At 30.2% G+C, this 25,188-nt stretch overlaps 1 protein-coding gene across 1 annotated transcript; it reads right to left on the bottom strand.

Moving 5' to 3' along the window:
• Window positions 1–9,643: 9,643 nt before the first annotated feature.
• On the bottom strand, window positions 9,644–19,126 carry LOC108467793 (uncharacterized). Its single transcript, XM_053032042.1, is given in 20 exon segments — window positions 9,644–9,935; window positions 9,938–10,260; window positions 10,655–11,030; window positions 11,033–11,367; window positions 11,934–11,980; window positions 12,616–12,681; window positions 12,757–12,849; window positions 13,473–13,526; window positions 13,604–13,777; window positions 14,386–14,467; window positions 14,805–15,078; window positions 15,081–15,154; window positions 15,200–15,258; window positions 15,412–15,496; window positions 15,853–15,947; window positions 17,017–17,103; window positions 17,939–18,023; window positions 18,115–18,217; window positions 18,378–18,462; window positions 18,740–19,126. Coding segments are annotated over 20 exon segments (2,676 nt in total). The 5' UTR covers window positions 18,857–19,126; the 3' UTR covers window positions 9,644–9,873.
• Window positions 19,127–25,188: the final 6,062 nt, after the last annotated feature.

The raw sequence follows: 25,188 nt of genomic DNA, 5'->3' as shown, positions 1-25,188 counted from the left end.
GTTTCAAAATCATCAATGGTAATATTTTGGAACTTTAACAGTTTCAGAAATTAAGATATAAGTTAATTAAATCAAGCTATCACGATCCCAAAAATATAAAAATGACAAAAAATAAATTAAAATCGGCTTACCAATTTGAAGAAAAAAGTTAGCCAAAAGCTTATTTTATTCTCAATGGAGAAATGGTGGAAATGGGGAGAAATAAAAAATGATAATGTGCATTTTCCTTTTGTTTATGTTTTAATACCTTTTATTTATTTTTTAAAATTAACATATAAATTACTAATTTTCAAGCATTAACCGTCCATTATAGTTTACAATGACTTAATTGCCATGTTTGACTCTTACAATAATACTTTTTAACCTATTTAACTAATAAAAATCAATACCGATTAATTTTTACACTTTTCATGATTTAGTCATAATACCTTAATTAGTCACTAATTCGACAAAATTATCCATCTAAAATTCAATTATACTATAATATAACTTCGTAAATATTTCTCGATTTACAGAAAGGAGATCCTGATACCTCATTTTCCAAAATCACTGACTTTAGAGTCGATACACTTGTACCTGAAATAACTATCCACTTACCAAATTCATCAGACCAAAATCCAATATAATAATATAATTAATTCATAAATATTATTTAATAATATTTACGGACTCGATCATCAAAGAACGGGTTTGAAACCTTTTTTCGATAATAGTGAAAATTGAGTTGTTAAAATTTGACAAAATTCTTCAACCATGTAAATTTCACCTAGTTCCCATCACGTTCATTCTCTTTCTTGTCTAACAAAGTACCCAACAATCAATGACATAATGGCTGTAACACCCGAACCGAGACCGTCGCCGAGTCGAGCGAGGTGTTAATGAACTTCAACCCACTTATTGACAATTTTCAGACAAGCTGCCAATCTGAGTACTAGTCGCTCTAAAATTCATAACTTGAGTTTTACAACTCGAAAATCAGTTCCGTAAATTTTTCCTGAAACTAGACTCATATGTCCATCTACATATTTTTTCTAGAATTTTGGTCGAGCCAATTAGTACAGTTTATTAGTTAAAGTCTCGCCTGTTGTAGGGATCGACTACACTGACCTTTGTGCGTTACGAATTGGATATCTCCTGTACAGGGCTTCAATACTAATGCCGTTTGTTTCTATAGAAACTAGACTCAGAGAGGAATCTACACATATATGGAATGACTCCTAATTATCTCTGGTTAATTTACAATGATTTTCCAAAGTTGGAACAGGGGATCCAGAAACCGTTCTGGCCCTATTTCACAAGAACTTTAAAATCTGTTAACTTATAACTCATATGACCATTTCGTTTCTTCCATATGAAAGTAGATTCATCAAGGTACACTTACATAATTTATTTGCTATTTAATACCATTCCTACTATTTTTAGTGATTTTTCACATCCACGTCACTGCTGCTGTCAGCATCTGCCTTTAGTAGGCTTTACCTATTTCATACTTTCCATGATTCAATTGGCCCTTTTTGCATACATAGCACAAAGCGTGATCATGATTAACCATTCCAATGGCTAATCGTTTCAAAATAATTCCATACCTCATGAGGGTCAACATACAAACGATTATAGTTCTATGCTAAAAACGTATATAAGCCATTTTCGCATGGCTATCCAAGTTTACACAAACCGGAAGGTACATGACCTTCAACAAAGGATGGTCCTATACATGCCATTTCAAAGTTCAACCAAAATTTGTACCAAAATGGGGCTTCGATAGTGTGGATGACTTCGACTTCTTTGATCCCGAATCCAATAGCTAACGAGCGAAACCTATAAAACAGAGAGCCAAAGCAACGGGGTAAGCATTTTAATGCTTAGTAAGTCTCAAGCAATGAAATCAGCTTTGACTAAGGTATTTTATTCACATGGCTAATTAAACCACTTTACTAATTCACATTCCCATACTCATACTTATTTCACATCACCGACCCTTATGTTCATACACAAAAGAACAACTTAGCCCAAGGCGGTAGCTCGTTTATCAACTTAGCGCATACTTACTTGTAAGAATTCAATTAGTACAAGCACATACAAACATACCTCATTGCTGGAATTTTCACAAGTGTATAAGCTGAAATTTTCACAGCAAGATTGCTCACTTCCGAATCACATACTTTCGGGATTTAACCGGATATAGCGACTTCAGACGATTGCCTTGGTCATAACCGGATTTGGTGACTTGCACAAAGGCCTTGGTCTTAGCCGGATATATCAACTTCATACGAATGCCTTGGTCTTAGCCCGGATATATCAACTCGCACGAATGCCTTGGTCTTAGCCCGGATATATCAACTCGCACGAATGCCTTGGTCTTAGCCGGATATATTTCCAATGTTCACTTACATATATATCAATATTCAAGACACGTCCATAGTTCATTTTCGTTACTAAAGCTCTAACACAAAATATCTATCAACCTTTACTATTTGGCTCAATGGCCACACAAACAAGGAGCATAATTTTGATATAATTCAAGTAGGGTCATCACTCAAGACTTACCTTGGATGTTGTCGAGCGATTTCGACGGCTATTCAACTACTTTTCCTTCCTTTATCGGATTTAGCTCCCTTTGCTCTTGAGCTAATTTACACAAATTTAACTTATTAAAATCTCATCATGATAGCTTATGGCGAATATGACAAGGAGTGTAAATGGTCATATGGCCATCCTTTAGCTCAAATACACAATGGTCATGCACATTTTACATCACAACAAGCAATTCAATACATTCAAACATCAACGTGAAGTTCAAAGTACTTGGCCCTTATATACATTAGGCATCAAAGTTGTATATATACGAAATCATAAATCGAACTCAACACATTAGTTAATATTCCTCTTAGCGAATTTTCTAAGCCAAGAATAGGCATCAATATGCTTGCCTCAAACCGAATGCATGCACACTAATTACCCCTCATGTGGCGAATATACACTTAATACCACACAAAAAAAACAGCATACATTTTACTACTAACACATTACATATCGTAATTCATTGCACATCTCTTATTTACTTCATAATCAACACATCATCACAAGCAAATATACACTTTGAATTAGTATATATGTCATACCAATCCATCATGTGCAAACATATATTCATGTAGGTGCAAGGGCGAATTCTCAAGTGGCTTATATCCAAATATATACACATTTCCAAAGCTTAAATCTTACTTACCATGCAACATGCATGAATTATACTTATGGATATATCATGGCGAATACCACAACACCACACCATTTCAATTTGGTCATGGTGAAACAAAGAACTTAGTATCTCATTCAAAAAATGCTAAAAGAAAATCTAAGAATCTTCAATCCTCCATCACATGTATCACTTTCAAGCTTGTTATTTAACATGCAATGGCATTAACACCACATTCACTTTGGCGAATTTCATTCCCATGACATAACAAGGATTTGAACCATGGGCTAACAAGAACATTAAGCTAGCAACTAAAACATGCATGAACCTCAAACATACCTTAATCTTGATGCAAGTTTAGCCAACCTCTTCCTAATCCTCTTCCAAACCAAGTATGAAGCAAAACTCCTTCCTTAACCTTAGTATTTTCGGCCAACAAGAGAGTGAAAAGAGATGAACAAAATTTTTCTTTCTTCCTTTAGGACATTCGGCCAAGCTATGGAGGAAGATGGACACTTTTTTTTTTTGTTTCTCATCTACTAACATTAATTGTTTATTCCATACCCTTATTTTATTCTTTCCATCATAACCCATTTACCAAACATGTTTCATGACATGATTTTTGCCCATAAATCCTTGTCATGGCGGCCACTAGCTATGGGGAAATTTGACATGCAAGTCCATTGTTTTGCATGCATCCTTTAATTAGTCATCACACATTTCCCTCATACTTTCAAAGTTTATTACTAGGTCCTTTCTAGTGAAATTCACATCTATAATTCTAAATCAAAGCATAAAAATATCACACATGAGTTAACACACATTATAGGCAATAAAATAAATATTAAATTATTTTTATGCCTTGGTTTTGTGGTCCCGAAACCACATTTCGACTAGGGTCGTTTTAAGGTCATCACAATGGCTCGGTTGATATAACTATTTTAGGTTAGCATTTGTTCGTTGACTCGAAAATCAATTATTAAGGCAACATCTTCTAGTGTTACTGATCTTCCTCGCATGAAAAATGAATTGTATGTATTTCGGCCTCCATCTTTCTAGCAAAGAGGCAAGCAACTCGATATCATTTCAAACTTAGTTATCGTATATGTCGGTAATAAACCAATCCTTTTAAGTGGTGTTTATTACGTTGATTTGGTCTCAGGAGCTTAAATTAGGTTGACCAAAACACTTCAACCTTTTCCACGTTCAAAATATCACAAAAATAATATTTAATTTCATAAAATTAAAAAAACATTTTGTAATAAAAATTGATTGTAACAAAATAAAATAAGAACAAAATTAAAAATCAAGCAATTTTACCATATTTACTGTTGGTAAGTCATGTGTTCTTCTTAAAACTTTAAATCAACAATTTTAGAGGAGAACTAGAAAATTTAGAGGGTTACTAGGTTAGAGAGTTTTAGGGTTCTTTTGAGAGGATTTTAAATGAAAACAAAATAGAATTGGGTGAAGCATTTATAGGAAAAGACCTCTATTCGTATCTAGGTATTTTGTATCAATTAAGGTTTCTAGATTGTCTCTTGACATTTAGAGGCATGTATTGTGTGAGAATTTATCATTCAAATGACCTTAACATCCATGGAAGTCAAGGTACTGTAAAAGAAAAAATTATTTTGAAAAATAAGTTTCTTATATGCATATTTTTGTGTATAATATTCTTTACATAATTTTAATAAAGAAAACAATTTTTAGTTATTTTTATATTAATATTACAACAAATTATTTTCCAATGTAATATTTTTGGGCTAAATTACACCAACAGTCACTAAACTTTCAAAAATAACAAATCAATCACTAACGTTATCAAAAAGTGACAAATTAGTCACCCATAAACATTTTCTATTTCGGGCCTAATGGGATAGGTGACGTGGCGATTAACTTGCCACATTGACATGGTAATGCATTTAAAATTGGTCTAATTCAGAAATTTGGTCATTGTACATTATGAAAACTTAAAATTAGTTCAATTAAGTATTAATGTTAAATCTTGAAAATTAGCTCAATTAAGTATCAATGTTAAATCTTGCCCGTTGACCTAAGAATTAGCATTTCAATAAATTATATGCAAGAAATTAGTAAAATAAAAAATTCAATAATTTATATCAAAATTGAGGACTAACTTTTCATTTTCATAAATTATAGGGATGGCATTCACAATTAGACCTAAACGGTGACAAATTACAAATTTAAACCCTAAATACCTTTGTTCAAAGGATTCAGTAGCTAGCGGAATAAATGAAATTGACAGAACAATCTGTATGATCGAAATTGTAAAGATCTTTACTAGTGACATCCAATGTTTGGTCATTCATCTATTTGGCATGAAGATGGAACTCGACTAAGTAGAACTTGCATTGTCCATCATCGTCGCAGCATCACAATCACATGAGTATCGCATTGAAATGGCTCGTTGGCTAGTGAGAGGATTATACCGAGCCGATAGGCAATGAACTTGTCGTTGAAGATGGAAGATTTAACCCGATTTTGACGATTTCGATGGTTATGGTGGGAACCTTAGTGATCATAACGTGGCGAGAGGCGTTGGCTATGTAGCGTCGGTGTTGTGGAGCTTGAATTTAGCGTAGTCTTCTTTGAGTTCCAATTTTGACCCTTGGGAATCGTTGGTATGAAGCTCCTTCCATTTTCTCTTATCCTTCTCCTCCTCCTCCTCCTCCTTCTCCTCCTCCTCTTCTTTTTTTCTTCTTCTTTTACTACCTAGGGCTCTTAAATGTGGCTATTTAAATGATAGCTAGCCTTCCAGCTGGTCGATTAATGACAACAAGGGTTCATTAAATGCCATGTCACTTTTTCGTTACATCTGTAATGTGAAAATGGTTAAAAAGGCTGGTTTGTTATTTTTGAAAGTTGGGTGACTAAATTAAAATTAGAGTAACTGTTTTGTCATTTGCATCAAAGTTGAGTATTTGTTAGTGTAATTTACCTTTTTTTACCATTTGTGCTTGCTTTAATATATATTTTTTCTGTGTTAGTTTGGTAACTATTATTAATTTATTTTTCCTTTTTATTTTTCCATTATTTCATTTTGTATTTCCATAAATAAATTGATACATGTGAGTTATGTCAATTTCTTTCTATTCTTATCATTAGAGGTGATTATGGATCGGGCCGGGCTAGGCGGGTTGGGCCTCAACATAATTTTAGGTCCGTTTTCTAGGCACGGCTTGACCGACTAGAAAAAGGGCCTAAATTTTGCCCAAGCTCGACCTAGATAAAAAGCTAAAACCCGAGCTCATTTCGGTTTGCCCATTTTGAATTTTTTATATTATTATTTTGTATAAAAATATTTTAAAAATATAATACATCAAATACACTAAAAATATTAAAAATAAATGTTTCTCAACAAATTGAAAATAAAAAAGTGTTTAATATTTATACTTAAATAACACTAAGATAGATGCAACTTAGTAAGCAAATGTCTCTAAAATAGCAGCAAAATTAATAATAAAACAAGAGTTAAATTAGAAGTGTTCAAATTTTGGCTAAACCGAATTAACCGACCGAACCGATCTAATTTGGTTAATCGGTTGGTTAATTGATCTAACTTGGTTGGAGGTCGGTTGATGATTTTTGGAAGTTTGTTTATCGGTTAATTTGGTTAGAAATCAAGTAATTGACCGAATTAATCAAATTTAGTAATTAATATTGTATATTATATGTATTAGGCTTAGCCCATTGCCCACCCAAGCCCCAACCACCGGTCCACCTTGCACTCCTAAATCCTATCCAATATAAACCCAATCCAATATAATTTATAAACCTAATTCAATCCTAAAAGTAAAAATAATTTAATAATTTAATAAAAATCCTAAACATCCTAAAACAAAAAATTTAACACCAATAGCCACCAGTAACCCAATAACCCTAAATTGAAAATCCTCTAAAATCTCCAAAAATCCCTACTGCCGACAACCACCAGTCACCACCTTCCGGTGTCCACCAGGTCACCATCATCGTATTAATATTGACTTTGATATCTCCTTTGTATTTATCCCTATATGTTTTTGTTGGTTCTTTCTAGAAAGTATAGAGCCGATAGTTCTATTCATAAATTCGATATTTTCTCTCTTTTTCCCTCTGTTTCTCTTGTCTAGTGAATTGTGGTTGTGTTTTGCTTTTGTTTCCGGAAAAAGTTCATCCAGTTCTTTTTTCATTTTTGTTAAACAAGTCCTCTTGATTCTAGTGAAAAGACCCAAAACCAACAAATCTTTTACCCGAAATCATGGGTTTTGTTGAAATAAATAAAGAGAAAAACCTTGAAAAAAATTCGCTTCGTCATTAAAATAATTTTTTTGGGGGTTTCCTTATTTTATCTTCTTTTGTTTTTGGTGTCGGATACAAGTGTTTCGGCATTAAAACAAACTATTCACACTAACGCTTAATCCAGCTTAACCGATCGAATTAATCGAAATATTTCGGTTCAATTAATTTTTTTTGAAAAAAATTCGATTCGGTTAATGGTTAAAGGATTATATAACTCGGTTAATGCTAGTTTGGTTTGGTTAATAATTGAACTGACTGTTTGAACACCCCTAAGTTAAACAATACCCAAACAATAACAACAAAATAGTAGTAATATAATAACAAAATGACAGCAAAATAGTGGTAAAACAATTCCAAAATAGTGGAAACAACATGTTTTTTTTTTTTTTGCACATTTAGGTCGGGCCCAAGTCAATAAAAGCTTACCTGAGGCCAGAACCATTTAGAAAATAGGCCTCGTTTTTTTTCAAACCCATTTTTTAAGCCTATATTTTTTCTCAAACCCTCCCACTTTTCGAACGAGCCTTTGGGCCGGGCCATGATCAAGTCTACTTATCATCATCATTATTGTTTTTATTTTTGGTAAGTAATGAAAATATTTATTATGTCACATGCTATATCTTCGCCTAAAAAAATTCATTTTTTAAAACACTTTTATTTTGGTCATTCAAAATAAGTCTTTATAATTTTGTCACCATTATTAGAGAACGCTTTCATTTTAGTCACTTAAGCGACAGCTAACTGTACATGCCAAATCATGTTCACATCATATTTATAGAAAATCCTTTTTAAGTCTTAATATAGGTAAAAGAAATTTTAAAGATACAAAAGAAAAGGTGATAAAAATTAAAATAATGTATTAAAATTGTCAAATTGTAATTCTTTATCCCATTGGTAAAAAATTATATATTTTTCAATATTGAAATTTTAAAACATCAAAATTAATTAAATAAATCGCTGAAATTTTGTTATTCTTTAATAATGAGAATCAATTTATTACTATACTATTAAAATTAATTAATTTAATCTCCTAAAATTAAATTTTATATTTCCAAATTATAAATAACAAAATCAACTCAAATAATTCATCTTTAATAATTGAATATCAAATTTAAAATTTCTTTTATAATACGATATCTCAAATTAAAAGAAAAGAAAATCTTAACAATTAATTAATTTTTACTTGTCAAATAAAATTCAAAATATTTTCCATCATGAAAAATAAGTAAAAATTTAATATATCTCAGAATTAATCAATAATGACGGCCACCGTTACATGAAACATATAAATTGTACAAAGTAGGCATGTCTCAGAATTGATCAATAATGGCTGCCTGCAAAACCAATGCCCTGTATAACTGTATTAGGAAGGACTACATTTAGGCTGGAAGGAAGACATTGAGATGTGGCACGGTTTTTAATTAATATTTGTCGTTTTATTTTATGGGGATTCTGAAATTTATCTGAAAATTACAAAAGTTAAATGTCAAGCTTTGTACATAATCTGAAGTATCCTTTGCCTTAAATGTACAACTGCGACTCGTTTCTCAACTCAGCCATGAAGAAACAAAAGAAGAAAAAATAACTGATTTATTTGGTAAAAAAATATTTTAACCTTTTATCTATCCCAATAATTTTTAAATTTATTTTTAAAATTAACTCAAAATAAATAAAAAATTAATAATTATTAATTTTATTAACATTACATACATGCGAATTAACATGTAAATAACACATTAATATTTCATTAATTTTTAAATTTTTAAAATTATTTTTATAATTCATATAACTTTTAATAATTTAATGATTTTTAATTTTAAAAATAATAGTTATATTTTTTAAACTTTTAAAATTTTAAAAGTACATGTAGCAATTCATATGAGAACAATCTCAACAAATTTTAAAAACGTTATTTTTTATTTATATAAAATATAAATTAAAAATTAATTTATTTATAAAATTAGGAAATCAAATAAACAAAAAGATAATATCAGTGATGATGTATTGATAAAAACAAACCTCAGCAGATAATATCAAGTAGCATCAGCAATGATGTATTGATAATTTTGAGAGAATTAGATACAACTAAAATTTAAGTCAATTCAAGCACTCACCATTTCAAAAGCGAACATTTCCGGGTAGTGACTGTTGAATGTGAAACTGGATTTGGGTTAACCCTTACTCGGTCCAAACCCAATTATTTCCTATTTCTTCTCCATTTTTGAGACTCAAATAGAAACTCATTTTCTTTTCGGTTAAAACAAGCAAGCGACAGCAGATATCAATTATTTAGATTATTACTGAGGCTCAGAGAGTTATATTTTGCATAAATTCAAGTGAAATGAGATCTAAGCGAATATACAGGTGAAGACTCAAGATTACACAGGTAGTGGGGAAAGAAGAAATTCGGGTTGTGATCTCTGTAGCAATATCCCGCAAAGGGACATTGTGGTTTGGAGGCTACTTTTATAGAAGACGGCTCAGGTGAAAATTTATAATCTAGACAATGTTGCTGGGGCATCTTAAATAGTGACTCCGGTGCAAGTTTGGAAATCCATCTTTGACAACACTTGCACAGCCATAAAGGTGTGATTGGGCAAACCTGCATTGTAACAGCACACCTTGCTAACTTATGCTTCTGCCCACTGCTACCATTGCTCTCCATTCCCCTGCACACCCCAAATTCTGGGGATTCAAAAGGAACTGGTGCTGAGCAATAGCTACATTGCTCTTTATCTTCTTCTGCAAGTTCGATGCAGCGAGACCTGTTTTTTGACAAGGCAGACACTAAAAATTAGTAAGAGTTTAAGCGTAATTGAGAATAGATATAACTCCTGCAATGATTTTTCATAACAAGCCCGTCCTTTCAATAAATCATCAGTAGCACCAGGAATAAAAGTTGATTGTTTTTTAGTTTGAATGGAAGCAAATGCTATGTAAAACAGAAGTGATTGCATTAATGCAAGAGACTAAAACTGCATTCTTCTTTCAAAATATTTTATGCAAGTGAATTTTATGCAAAGTTTTCCTACCAAGATGCTACCTATCAGCACAGAAATATGAAAACTACTCGCATATCAGTTATGATTCCTACCAAGATGCTACCTATCAACACAGAAATATGAAAACTACTCGCATATCAGTTATGAAAGTAAGGACCTTTTGCAGGTTTTAATCTCTGTTGCCACAACTTTTAGTTGGTCGTGTACTTGATGATTATTATTTGCAACCCACTGCTCCATTTGTGCCATACCAAAAGGATACCAATATCCAGGCTCAGAAGAAGTGGTGGCTGAGTTGGATGCGAAACTTCTATAAGCAGAAAAACTAAAACCCACAAGTCTCTCTCGCAGTTCTTTTTCACTTCTTGAAAGTAAGTCCATCCATAACTTATGTTGCTTATCTTGAGCAAAATTGGGATTATCTACTGTAAAGTTCAACAAGTTGCTATTTATTTCATCTGCCTTCAACTCCGGCAGTATTACTTGTCGGCAAATGATGTTTAGGAGGTGCAACTGGCGTGAAGCAGCTTTACAAAACTTTTACAGACATGTGGCAGAACCTTTCCAATAGAACGTTCCACATGAACATCCACATATGAGGATGAAAGCCACTTAACCAGAACATGGTCAACATAATCAGGTGCAGACCACTTGAAGGCCAATAATGCTGCTACAATATCCCAAATAACCAAAGGCTTATCCCAATGTTCATATTGCTTTAAGGACCACAAAATATTGGATTCCCAATAAACAAGTTCTTTTTCTGTAAAACCAGGGAGGGGTTCAATGTCAAATTCCAGGGAAGTGTTTGACAGAATATCCTTTTGGTGCCCACCAATCCAGAAAAATTCAACGGCAGCCTTCTGAAGCCTTGGCAAGTGAAAAGAAAATCAATCCATGATAAAAGTGTAAGGTAAATGAAACAAAAATAAGCATTCATTTTCCTTCTTTATCCCATTCCTTATTGCTCTATATATGTTTTTTCTAAGAGGTGTCCCATTTTCCCTTAGTCCTGGGAATGATGTTTTGTCATGCAAATTTAATGAGAGAATAATGACTTCACATATTTAAAAGGATCAACTCAAGAACTAGGAAGATTAAGATCATGAATTTTCAAATTGCCATAGCATCCTTGTCCAGCTGACAGACAACCAGGCAAAGTTGAGCATCTAAACCAGGACTGTGATTTAGGTAGAGTACACACTCTATTTCATTAAGGACTACAAAATTCTTCTGGCCTTCACTCAACGTTCCTTTGACGAGTATTTAATAATGAACTTGATTCTTAACCTGAGTGTTATATTTCCTCCTAAAGAGTGAAATCTCTCCATAGCCTGGTATGATATCAATATTTAACTATTCCCTAATTCTCACAATACAAATACAACATTAGAGTGTAACTTAAATAAAAAAAGATTTTAGCAACAGTTCAATACCTCGCCTCATACATGTGGTCCAACTGATTAACATCAAAACTGCGAACCTACAAAAATTAAACACAATTAAGTCTCTTGTTCTTTAATATGTACATATTTTACAAATGAAATATTGAATAAACAGCATCATCTCTTAATACACCAGCAGTTACTTTAAGCAACGTTACATATAAAAGGTGTTCTTGTAGAAAGACATTAACAGAATCATTGTTTATATCTGTAATTGATTCAAGCCCCACATTTCATGCATCAACAGTGTGTCTAACAAGCATGCGTGATACTCTATAAAGTCAGCATTCAATGTTTCCTTTTAATACTTTCTTCAATATAAATGCACGATTCTAGTACTGGCCTGTAAGAAGGGCATGATTAAGAGAACTGTTCTTATTTCTTTTTCATTGTAGATACAAGCAAGTAATAATGATAATAATGATGATTTATACTTCATGTTAGAAGTGAGCATCTTCCGATGATACACATTAAGGCCACAAGCAGTAAGTGGGATCCTTCTTTTATGAGGAAGAATATATGAGTCCCACAATGTTCCAAAAGAAAACCGAATAAGTAGGATAAAACATATAATAAAAATCTTTCACCAAAGTACTTTGTGGACATGGATATGAGCTTATTTGAAAGAAATATAAAAACAACACAAATGAGAGATTTAGTAATAACACCATACCATGGCTACTGCAAGATTACTTGGTGATACCACCAGACCAAGGCATGAAATAAACACATCCGGCATCTGTAAAAATGTTTGTCACATTCCATAAAATGAAAAGAAAAAGGGTATATGAGACCAACAAAGGTGGCATCATACATCACTGACGCTCCTCAGCCCAGGAGAACTTGAAGGAATGGGCATTTCACTCAGGGAACTTCCACGTAAACTCCAGCTACGAACAAAATTATCCTAATATCATTGATAAGTAAAATAGGTAAATTAATAAATGAATGTAGAAAAATCTGAGAAATAACTTGCCCAGTTAAAAAATGAACTCATAGCAATACATTTTATCTTATATACCTGGACCTCAAGGGTATAAGATTTATGCATATAATAAATTATAACTTACAGTATGCAAATTTCATCATTTGCCAACTAATGACACTGAAGTTGGAATTAATGAACAAGGAGAAATATTGGTTAAGTGTCCAAAGAGATTAAGTAATTAATTAATGAAACAAATGTAACTGTTTGTGGTAGTGGATGACATACAAAAGAGTAGCATGTAATTTATTGCTCTAAAGAGCAGTCGAAGAGATTTTGGCAAGGCATGAACATATTCATGGCTGACAAAACCTTCTTGTTGCGCTCTATGATTCTTCCATTTGTAAAGACAAATACATATAGGAAGTCAAGAATGGAAACAGAAAAGAATTGTCATGTTAATGGTGCCTAAAAGATATCCTTAAAAATTTTAACCCACTTAGTTAAAGTAGCAATGCTAACCATATGCAACTTGCAAATATGCAATATCTGCTAGAGACATTTATCTTTAGACAATCACATCTAGACATCGTAGAAGTTTATACCTGGCTGCAGCTGTACAAAAAACATCCATCAAAAGCCCAAGCTAAACCAGTAACCTGAAGACATTTCATCACAAATAAATCAATGGCGAGAGTCAGCAAAATAGATGATGAATAAAAATGCAGAAACTTACAACTTGGTCATGAGCATCATATGGTCCAGCTTTATCAAATGTTTTCACAGATGTATCCCCTATCCATACTTCAATAGCTCCAGATGTTCTCCCCACCGCTAAGAGCATTTTATGAAGTGACTGAGTGGGCATAAGAGAAAGCACCGAGACTGGGACAGCATAAATATTTACAATCTATTCAGAAATTTACAAGTCAGAGTCTATTCTATTGACTAATATAAACAAATAAGAAAGGTTTAATTATGCTCCCCATCCCTATACTCTTTGCACATTTGAGATCTAGTCCCTCTACTTTTAATCTCAGGAATTTAATCCCTCTTTACTCTTTTGGTTTAATAATTGAAGTCCAACTGATAACACTATCCAAGAAATTAGGTTAAATTGGATTCTGTGGCATTTTAAAAATAAAATAAATTTAGTCGCATAGCGATTATGAATCTAGAGTTGTAAGGTTCTTCAACACCATTTCAGAAAAGTAAGATGAAAGTTGATACCTTTTTTTTTTTTTTTTAACTTAAATGGCTTTAAATTGGCCATGTGACCATATTTGTTATTTTAAAAATGCCAAATAATCCAATTTAGCAGAATTCATTTTACATTGGATTTCAATTATTAAATCAAAGTAGTAGAGGGACTAAATTCCAAGGATTAAAAGTACTGGTACTAAATTTCAAATGTCCAAAATGTACAGAGACTAGGTGCACAATTAGACCAATAAGAAAATACAACAAAATTCTCCAGGTTACTGCCTTCAACAGAGAACAAAAATGAAGCGTTATTACCTCCTTCAATGGATAAAATGGAGCATTATTAACTTCTGTTGACTTTAAAAACTCCTCCCCATGTCCTATCCATATCCTTACACTGTACAAAAGAACAAGCAAGTGCATAAGTGGACAAACCTTTCATATTCTTGTTAAGAGTAAATAAGAAAATTTACAAAGCTAAATCCAAAGAGAAATCAGCACCACTGATTGTCAGAAAGTACTTTTTTAGCTCCAGAATTCCAGTTACAATTGGAACATAAGAGAAATTTTATTTTAGTAAAAAATTTATAAAGCATCACGAGAAAAAGCCATTAATTTTGCTTGTATCTCATCTCCAAAAAGCATGTTCCGACACGGTGATACCCATCAATAGAAGAAACTTTAATGCTAATGTTATATAAAGTTGAAACAATGTGACAGCATACCTAACTCACCTCCCGTCAGAACTTCCAGTAGCTAATAAAACTTGAGGAGTAGAAGAATCAGAAGCAAGCAAGGCACAACTTATTGCAGTGACCCAGGAACTGTGTGCCTTAAGGATCCCAATGAGCTCCACTCTGGTAGGGGCCAAACTTTGCTCAATAGAGTAGTACTCAGGTACATTGATTCTCCAGAATGAAATTTTACCAGATTTTGAACCAACCGCTAGCAGAGAGAAGCGGATGGATGAATTAATTTCAGGAGCCCCACAAATTCTAGATGATAATTTAAGCAGGGAGACCAGGCAACAACAAGTGATGATAGCATTGCACTGCGTGAAGCATATTGATCTGCTGTTATCAAAGGTAGGATACAAACTTCAGGTGGTTTTTGGCAGATCTTCCTCTACCTCTGGTAGCAGGAACTATCTGATGTGAACTTTTCGTCCGCCAGATTTCGTGCACCTCCCTGAAGTAAAGTCACAATGAGCACAGCTAAGCTCTCACTGGCATTTGAAACCAAATCAGAAGCATGATATTGGGATTAACTTGATAAAAGAATGCTAATTAGACAACAAAGAGACGGAGAGCAGAAGAAACTATTTTTGGACAAAAATCAGACCTTGGGAGGACCCTGCCCCTCCAATTCAAGGGAAGGGCTGGGGCCATGTGATATTTGGTCACAAGAAGTTTCCAAGCCAGCATTCCTGCAGCAGTCATTAAAGAAGAAAAGTTAATCACTTTAAATTATTTAATTTAAGGATGCCACATGCAATACCAAGAGATTGGGAAATCCAAGCTCAGAACAAGTAAAAGAACTCATGAATATCTATTAAATTCAGATTCAGGTTTTTATTGATATTCTTTGCAGCCTGATCAATACACAGTCTTATTCTTTGCAGCCTGATCAATACACAGTCTTACTTCTCCTCGGTAAAACCTTTGGGCCATAGTGTGCTATTAATTTCATTGCTTTAAGTTTGGTAGCACCCTTACTCTTCATGGAAATCAACTCTCTTTTTTTTTTCATTTATAGGCTTATGCAGGAGGGATGCATGCTTACCTAACACCAAAGTTATTCACCTTTCTGCGTTTCTGTTCCTTCACAGAAACAGAATCTGTAGGATCATCAACATAACCATGATTTGTCACTGGCTCCTAGTAAGAGAAGAGAAAAGTTTGTCAAGGTAAACTAAAGAATAAACTATTGAATTATGCCCTAGTGCCAATCTGATTAGACATGGATATACCATTAATGATGCATAGAGGTGAGTTATACAATGAGTGATAAGGTTTTCCTTCACCATTAGCCCAAAAAATAAATAGTTAATACATGATAATTGAATGAAGTCCATGAAACATAAAGTCCCTGATTGCACAAAAGCTTCAATGGGTAGAGATCAACCGAAAATGTATAATACTTTAATTAAGTTCAATGGGATAAAATAAAATTTATAGTAATTCTAGATTAGGGTTTTGGCTAAGGCATGTTTGTATAACCATGCATAATCATTTACAGAAATTCTAGAAAAAAATGCTCTCTCATGAAATATATAGTCTAGCTGCAACCCTTGGGTTATTTAGTGGTGCGCCTCTCTCGCTCTTTCTTTCTCCTAGGAACTTAGAGAATTGCTAGAGGAAAAAAGGTTTTTCCATTGATGCATATGGATGGCCTAGACTGAAAAGGAAAGAGTTACGAGACTACATGATAGTACTTAAGGTTTCCTTAGCCTATGCTAAAGATCATACAAGCTCAAAGAGAATCTGTTCTCAAAAGAGAGATTTGAACTAGAGAGAGTTAAGGAAGCAAATAAACTTTTTATTATGGCCTTCCCTACCTTGAAGGTCTTGACAAGTGGCTGGGCGAACTATCATTGGAGGCAAACATTTGAGTGGCTCAACCTCAACAATGCTTTTCGTGTTTGTCAACACAAGAGGTTGTCAAGAGCCTAGATTATGATATCTAAAAGTTAAGCATGAATCCTAACCATATGTTCAATATACCATTACATAACCACTATAAAGGGTTACAAGTATGATCCTAGGGGGATCAACTATCTCTTTGAAATGCATGTTTAATTTCTGCTGCGTTTATTAGATTTTACATGTCTTATTTGGCATGAGGATGAATCCATCGTAAAAATAATATAAAAGACTTCAAATGAGTAAACCTAACGACATAGAAAGCTAATGCAAACTTGGTTCATTAATAGATGAAAGGACTTACATTAGAAATTTCTGAGGGAGGAATATCAGGATCCTCGAAACTAATACTTGCAAGATAATCATAAAGCCTATCAGTTAAATCCAAAACCTACAGAAGATTTTAACAAGAGCGGGTCATTAACAATAATTGCATTTAAGCAACAAGACAAAAAGTTATGGTCTAATCCGTTTTCATCAATTATACAGAGTTAATCTCCACCATATAATATATACTTTGGTTCTACAAGACTATATTTCATCAATCATTCTAATTTTGTTATGGTACTCACCAATTTTCAAATGAACTACTCAAGCATTTGAGTACCCATGTTTTCAAGGGTGTAAGGCAGTGTAGCCATTATATCGCCTCAAGCACAAAGCATTGAAAAGGCGCTTGCCTGAGTGAAGTAAAGTGCAATATGTATATTTATGTTTTCGTGTGTGTAAGCATGTGTGAATATATATAAAGCTTAAGATGTACAGTAAATCTATGGTGTGGTCTAGTTACCTACAAATCCTGCAATTTTTGTATTGATTTAATATGCATGATTTCCTTATGGTCAAGGTTTGTTGTTGAATGCTCAAACATTGATAAGTATAAAGTTTGATATTATCCGTTTCTTACTAATGAAGGTATATCCAATGAAAAAAGTGAAAAAAATATATATATTAAAGAGAACTTCAATCAGGCGGAACCCTTTTATGCCTATTGCCTTTCAAAAGTGCACTTAAGACACCAAGTGTGTGCCTCAAATGAGGCTCACCCAAATGGGTCTGAGGTGCTTTTGTTGTATAATGCTAAGGCGCAAGGCATAGGGGAGCCTAGGTGCATGCCTTGACAGTGCTGCTGAGTGCCTACTTCACTTCAGTGACCTCAAATATTTCATTGTAACTACAACTTGCTGTAATGAGACCAAAAGTTTATCCTGCCCCTAAGTACGTACCTCTATCCATTCAGCACAAAAATCACAAAAGGGAGGACGATAGAGCTTTACACGCCCTTCTGTGGTGCAAACAGCCAGAAAGCACCTGTTGCATTTTATTGAAGCAAATTTGCATAAGTACAGATATGAAGTGCAGAAAATGAGGAATAATGTAATGACATCTTTCAGACTCTTACCCAGAGTTGGGAGCCATTCCAAGATTAGACCATGAAACTGATCGAACAGAAGGACGAGGATCCTGATTTAAAGTGGTGGGTAACAAACAGCCAGATGCTAGATCTGAGGAGACAAATTATACCTAAATGGTCAAATGCAACCCAATTTTGTCGAAAACAATGATTAAACTTCTTCAACCCGTTGAGGTTTATCAAACTAATAAATTTGAGGCAACTGAAGCACATTGTGGTCAGAACTCTAGAAACATGCAATAGAGACGCACCTTCTCTTTTTACCGCCCCAATGGGATAAGGTTCACTCCTGTTTATACTGATCAGGCCTCGAGGTCCAAAGGGCAATGCCGGATTCTGATAAGAGAATTAATTGACATTTTTTTGAGAAAAAAAAAAGCGCCTACGATCAGTTTCAATGCTTAGCAACAAAATAGTGTTCCTGCAGCACACATCAAACAGTATACACAAGACATTTTTCTTTTTACCTTTTGTTTCGTTTCCTCCTTTAAATACAGTATTCTCGTCAACAAAACACAGCATAAAAGAAAAGGATGGCACCCAGCCACCCACTAGGCTTTTAGAAAAGACGAGGTTTTGAAAGCAAAAGTCATTGTAGCTAGCAAAAACTTACCAGAATGGTGACCAAGTGACCGGATGCCACGGCAATTAGGTTCTCGTCGGACCAGGCGATGGAGTTAGGATACGATGGTGAGTCCACCAATGTTACCGCCTGGAAACGAGAAGCCATTGGTATGGTCTGTTAAGAGAACAAAGGGCACTATTGTGGAAAAGGGGAACAAGCTTTTTGTTTACTCTTTTTCGTTGAGAAAAGAGGAGAAATTAGATAGTTAAAAGACGAAAATAGTAGCTTGTTTTATTGAATGTGGAAAACGGGAATGGAAAATTTGGAGGGAAATTAGAGCAGAGCTTGAAAGTTATGCGGTTTTATAAACAAGTTGCAGAGCGTAAGTGACAAAGCGAAAACCCTAGTTCGAGTCGTACTGTCGTTGGAAGAGGTTTATAAGTTGGGAGATTTTTTAGTTCGGTAATAAAGGAAAGGTGTAAGATCCGGAGTCTGTAATTGGGCCGGGTTGGATTGGTCAGGTTCGCTGCTCTTCTTCAACTAAAAGCAAGTTAAATGGACTTTTCGCTAACCCCCACTGGCCTGGCTATAGATTCTTGGACCCAATTTCGGATTTGATAAGGATCCGGTCGGGTCCGCTCCGCTCTCTATTATTATCGTGAGCTAAATTAGCTTTCCAGGAGCTAATTGAATAAACATGTTTATTTTTATAATTAAAAATAAATATTATATACTTTCAAAAGATAAAATATATAATATACAGCCTTTAATATAAATAATATGTTATCTATAATCTATTATATATTATATATAAATATAAAAGCTTTTAAAAAAATTTGAAATCACTATTATATCTTTTATTATTGATTGTATTACTAAATTAAAATTAGAATAATAATTTATTAACATATTACTAATTATTATGTGATAATATTGAAAGTAATATTAGTTAACTTTTAATTCATGGAATATAATTAGATAAATTAAAAACAATAAAATCATTTAGATAAATGATATATAGATATTATATATATGGGTAATTATTTGATACACACGTGGTGAAAAGTTTTTATTTTACAAGCAAGTTGAGATTTTATCACATGCCGTATTTTTATTTTTTTTAAATGAGTAATTATTCATCCACTACGGTGAAGTTAAGAAAAAAAACTCCACAAACGGGTCTAAGATAATGTCAAGTGTCTTTTTAATTATTTAATTATTATTTTATTATACCCTAAAAACAAATGGCATAAATCAAGACCCATTTGTGAGTTTTTTTATTACTCCACAGCGATGTATAGGATAGTTATCCTCTTTAAATACAACTTAAGAACACATGGCAAAATCTTAATCCCGCTTGTGGAGTTAAAATTTTAGAATTTGAATCTATATTAAATTATACTTATTACTTAATATTGTTATATATAAATTAAAACTAAGACTTAATACTATAAATGAATGCATTAACAAAAAAATTCATTCAAGTAGCATTTAGAGACAAAAAATAGTATTATTTGATAGTTTTATTTGTAATAGTGGAATACATAGCCTAATAAAAGGTAAAAGGTATTTTCTCATCGATATTACATGATAGATGAAAAGTAACGTGATCATTGTTCATTTGTCTTAAAGATAAGTGATTTAATTACTATTTATTAATAATCAATTTTTCATGAAGGAAGATGTAATGGTTATCATGAGATAAAATAAAATCATATTAGGTGAATGAATTTAACCCAAAGAGATAAATATATCTTATGAGGGTGATACACTTAAGGTCATTGAACAAACAAAAGTTGTTTTCGTAATGATATATAATAAGAGAGTTCAATCATGGTACTTTATTGGAATAACTCTAAGATTAAGTAATGTTATAATTAATAGACGAATAGTTAGAATTTAATTACAAATTATCGTGTCCTAATTATATATGTTCAATCAACCCTTTGCTAGCTTGTCATAACCCAAAAGGGATTGCATGTAGAATCAATACTATGAAATCAATAAAAACAATGATTAAGAGAATAAATCACATGCATCACTATTAACATTAACAATGAATGCATTTTCTCACTAAGTACAAAAAATACTTGGAAATTAAATTAATTTCTTTGTATTATTATTTAGATGATTGGAATTAAATAATTGAAATTGAAATGGAAATTAAATTAATTAGTTTCTTGCTTTTATTGAATAGTACAGTTGGACATATTTTATTATTTTTAAAGTTTAGCTATGGATATTTTGAGTATTAATATCAATTTAAATTTTAATTAAAGTTACAAAAATTTTAGTATTTTTTAATATTAAAATATTAAATCCAATAAATACAATTCAAACTTTATAAATTAGTACCATTAAATTTTAATTTAAAAATAAAACAATAACAATTGAACTTATTAAGATGAAATTACAATTCCTAAAATTTGTTTAAATTTAAACCTAATGTTCATCTGGGTTTAATTGAAAATCTGGAATGCATTTAAGGTCTATTTAATCCAATTTTATTTGGATTTGATGAAAAATTAAAATTATTTTTCCAATTATCTTCTTTCCTCTTAAATTTCCTTAATTCTGTAAAACTTTAAAACTCGGTTCGTTAAGTAATTTAAAGATTAGCAGTTGTGAATAAGATTAATGCAAAAGGTTTTATTAACATTCAAATTTTTACTAAGAATTTAGGCTTTTTTATTCAAATAATTAATTTAGGTTTCTTTCAATTCCACCTTTTTTTGGTTAATTTCTTTTTTTACATTATGGGCCTTAATGTTTTTAATTGTGTAGTTTGGGTTAATAAAATTTTTATTCCTTTTGAACCTTTTAATGTTGTGTATCTTTTAATTTTATAATTCTTCTTATCCTTTTTGTCTCCTCTTGGCATTTGTTTTTAACTTTTTACCTAATACTAATTTATATATAATTCCGGATAAATTATTAATATTTTCATTTTAAATGTTTATTTAAAAAAAATTTAAAAAGGGTAGTATTTTTTCTATTAAATTAAGTGTGATAAAAATTTAATATTTTCTTTAATAGTTTGGGAACTTAGTGCTGATTTAATGGCATTTTTCTTGTAAGTTTAATTTTGTAAAAATTTTTAACTATTTCTTCTTAATTTGTTAATTTTCCCTATAAAAATTTGTAATGATTATGATATTTCTTTATTGGAATTTTCTTTCTCAACAAATTTTTCTTTGTTTAAAGTTAAATTTCTTATTGCTTAATCCAAAGCTAACCAGTCTATTAAATATATTTAATTATTATTTATAAAATTTTAAAATAAAATTCAATTAATAAATTTAAATAATTTTAAATTATACTTAATTTAAACCAAACCAACCAGGTAATAACTTTAAATCCTTAAACTAAAAAATAAATTAAAATAATAACAAAGATTTTAAATTTAAATATACTTAAAAAATTTAAAATTCCCTTTTTACCCTAATTGTTTTGTTCTTTTAATTAAAATCGTTTTTGAAATCAATTTACTTAATAATTTTCTTTATTTTTTTGTTTTTCCTTATTTTTTCCCAAATTCCATAAAAAATTTATTCATATTCAATCCTTTTATTTCTTAATCAAAATAATAATTTTTTTTAAAAATCAGGTTTTCATAAAAGAAAAATTTAAAATGCACAAAAAAAAATTTTTTTCCAAATCTTTTTTTGGAAAAAAAACCCAAATTTTCTTCACTATTTATTTAAGTCGATTTCATTTTGGTTTAATTTTAAAATATTATTGTTAATATTATTTTTTAATTTTTTTTTTTTAAAAATTGATTTTTTGTTAAATCCAAAAAAATCATTAATTATAATTTTTAATAAAAAATGACATAGTGAAAACCAAAATAAACAAATTTAAATTCATCAAAAATAGGAAAACCAAAAGTAAAAAATGTTCAAATGGCAAAAATTTAAAAACCTTTTGTTTAAACCATTTTAACCAAATTTTTCAACCCTCCATTGCGAAACCTTTCTTCAATTTTTAATTTGAATAAAATTGATTTATTTGGTTAATAATGTAATATTTTTGGTTTAATTACATTTTTAAAATTTTTTAAAACATAATGGTTAAATTTTAATAATTTGAAATTAAAATTTTATGTTTAGTTTGCATGCCCACATTAACTACAGTCCACTCTTTAAAAATCCTTTTTAAACCAATTTAATATATTTTAAAATAATTTTAATTTCAAATGTAAAGGTAAAAATAATTTTTAATAATTAATAAAAATTTAATTAAAATCCAAAAATTTCCATTTTTTAAAATAAATAATTTTCAACATTAAATTTTAAAACTCTTAATTTAAATTTCCAATATAATCTATAAGAAACCAATTTAAAAATTTAATAATGAAAATTAATTAAATTTTTTAAAATTTAAATTTAATTTTTCCAATTTGTAAAAAATATCAAATATTTTAATTTAAATATAAAATTTAAAATTAATTTTATAATAAGAGTCTTTTAAAATAAATTTAATTTTTCTTAATTTTTATCAATTTAAATAAAATAATCTTTATAAATTTTAAATTTATTAAAATAATTAAGTTAAGAAATATTTTTTTAACAATTTTATTTATTCAAAATTTCCCAAAAAAAATAAATTAAACTTTTACATACATTTTCTTAAATAAAATTGTTTAAAATACATTTGAAGAAAAATTGAAAAACTTTAAATGTAAAAAATAATTTTGGTATTCAACCAAATTTTAACTTTAAAAATTTTTTTAATTTAATTTTAAAAATATTAATTTATTTATACAATATTTTTAAATTAAAATAATCAATTTATAATTAAATTTAAAATAATTAATGAATTATTAAATTAATATTTAATTTTAATTTAAAAAATTATTTTATTTTAAAATTAATAATTAATTAATTAGAATTAATTTAAAAGTTATTTTTTAATTTTAAATTTTAATTAAATTGAAATAAATTAATTAAAATAAATTTTAAAAATTTTAAAAATAAATTTAATAATAAATATAATATAAATTAATTTAAATTTTAATAAAATAAGTGAATTCAAAAACAATTCAAAAATAAAATTTTTTTTTTAATATTAATAATTAGGTAACATTACGATGAAAATTTTAAAAATAACCTCCAAATTTAATTCAATAACCCATTTTTAAGGAAATTGGTGTACCAATAATAAAACGATTCTGGGAATTATGTTATTAATAATATTTCTTTTTTTATGTAATCAAAAAAATTTATTTGTAAGAAGGACTCAATATCCGAAAAATTTTTTGAGTTTTTAAAAAGAAGCACAGGAATTTATAATTAAAATAATTTAAGTATTTGCCAAGTTGAAATATCTTTACAAATCACGCAAGACATTGTTGACAGTTTAAAGACTTTCTAATTTTTCAGACATTTGTTATCTTAAAAGGAAAAATTTTAAAGAATTTGGGAATCTTAAAACTTAAAAGCATTTAAATGATAAATGATTAAAACAGAAGATTCTAACTTATCTTTGATGTAAACTCCTTGCAAAATTTTCTGGGATTAAAAACTTGGGCAGAAAATAGTAATTGTTTTATTTCCTGAAATCTTGCAGTTCTTTAAACTGATTCTTAAAAATTGAAAATTTAGAGTTTAAAATAATTAATTAAAATATAAAACTCCTCAATATATTTCCAAAATAAAACCATAATAAATATGTACAATGAATAAAAGTATTTTTAATTGGAAAAAATTTTTTAAAATTTATTGCAATAATTAAATAAAATAAAAATCCTTAAAAAATTAAATTGTTTTTGATCCCAAACTACTATAAAAAAAATAAAACTTCCAATCTATAATAAGATTTTTTTTAACCAGAAATATAAACGGTTCTTATAATGAACATTATTTGTCATTAAAGTTCCACAATTGTATCTATTATTGCCTGCAACCAATTCTGCAAAAAGTAAAAGGGAAGGCTTGACTTTACTCAGAAAAATTACCAAACTTTAGTTCTTATTCATTTGAAATAGGGATATCCTAAAGTTGTTACTAAAATTGAATTAACTCAATAATTGCAAATTCCCTTTTAAAGTCACGTCCTTTCTAACCTAACATTGTCCAAAAAAAATTTTAGGAGGTTCAATGTAAATTAATTTTAAGATAAACCTTCCAGAAATTCAATAATAATTAGTGAAAATTAACCAAAATTAAATAAAAAAAATAAAAAGCTTATCCCAATTTAACCAATTCTTAACCATTAATATTTGGCCAAAAATTTTAATTTTTAAAATTTTTTGTAAATAAGGTTCAATTAATTTTCAATCCAGGAAATTAATCATTTTCCAAATAAAAATCAAATTAAGTTGTTAAAGAAAAATTTATAATAATCTTTTAAAATTCAAAATAACATTATTCCTTACAATTTTAAACTTATTCCTTTATGTTTTTCTTAAAGAGTGTAACTTTAATGGAATATTTTCAATATTTAAAATATCAATCAAAAAACAATAAAGATTAAGTGAATTAATAAATTATAGACAT

Source organism: Gossypium arboreum, chromosome 8, assembly GCF_025698485.1.
Source record: "Gossypium arboreum isolate Shixiya-1 chromosome 8, ASM2569848v2, whole genome shotgun sequence".
NCBI lineage: Eukaryota > Viridiplantae > Streptophyta > Magnoliopsida > Malvales > Malvaceae > Gossypium > Gossypium arboreum.
Note: the sequence above shows the minus strand (reverse complement) of the source record. Positions and strands in the feature narration are given on the sequence as shown.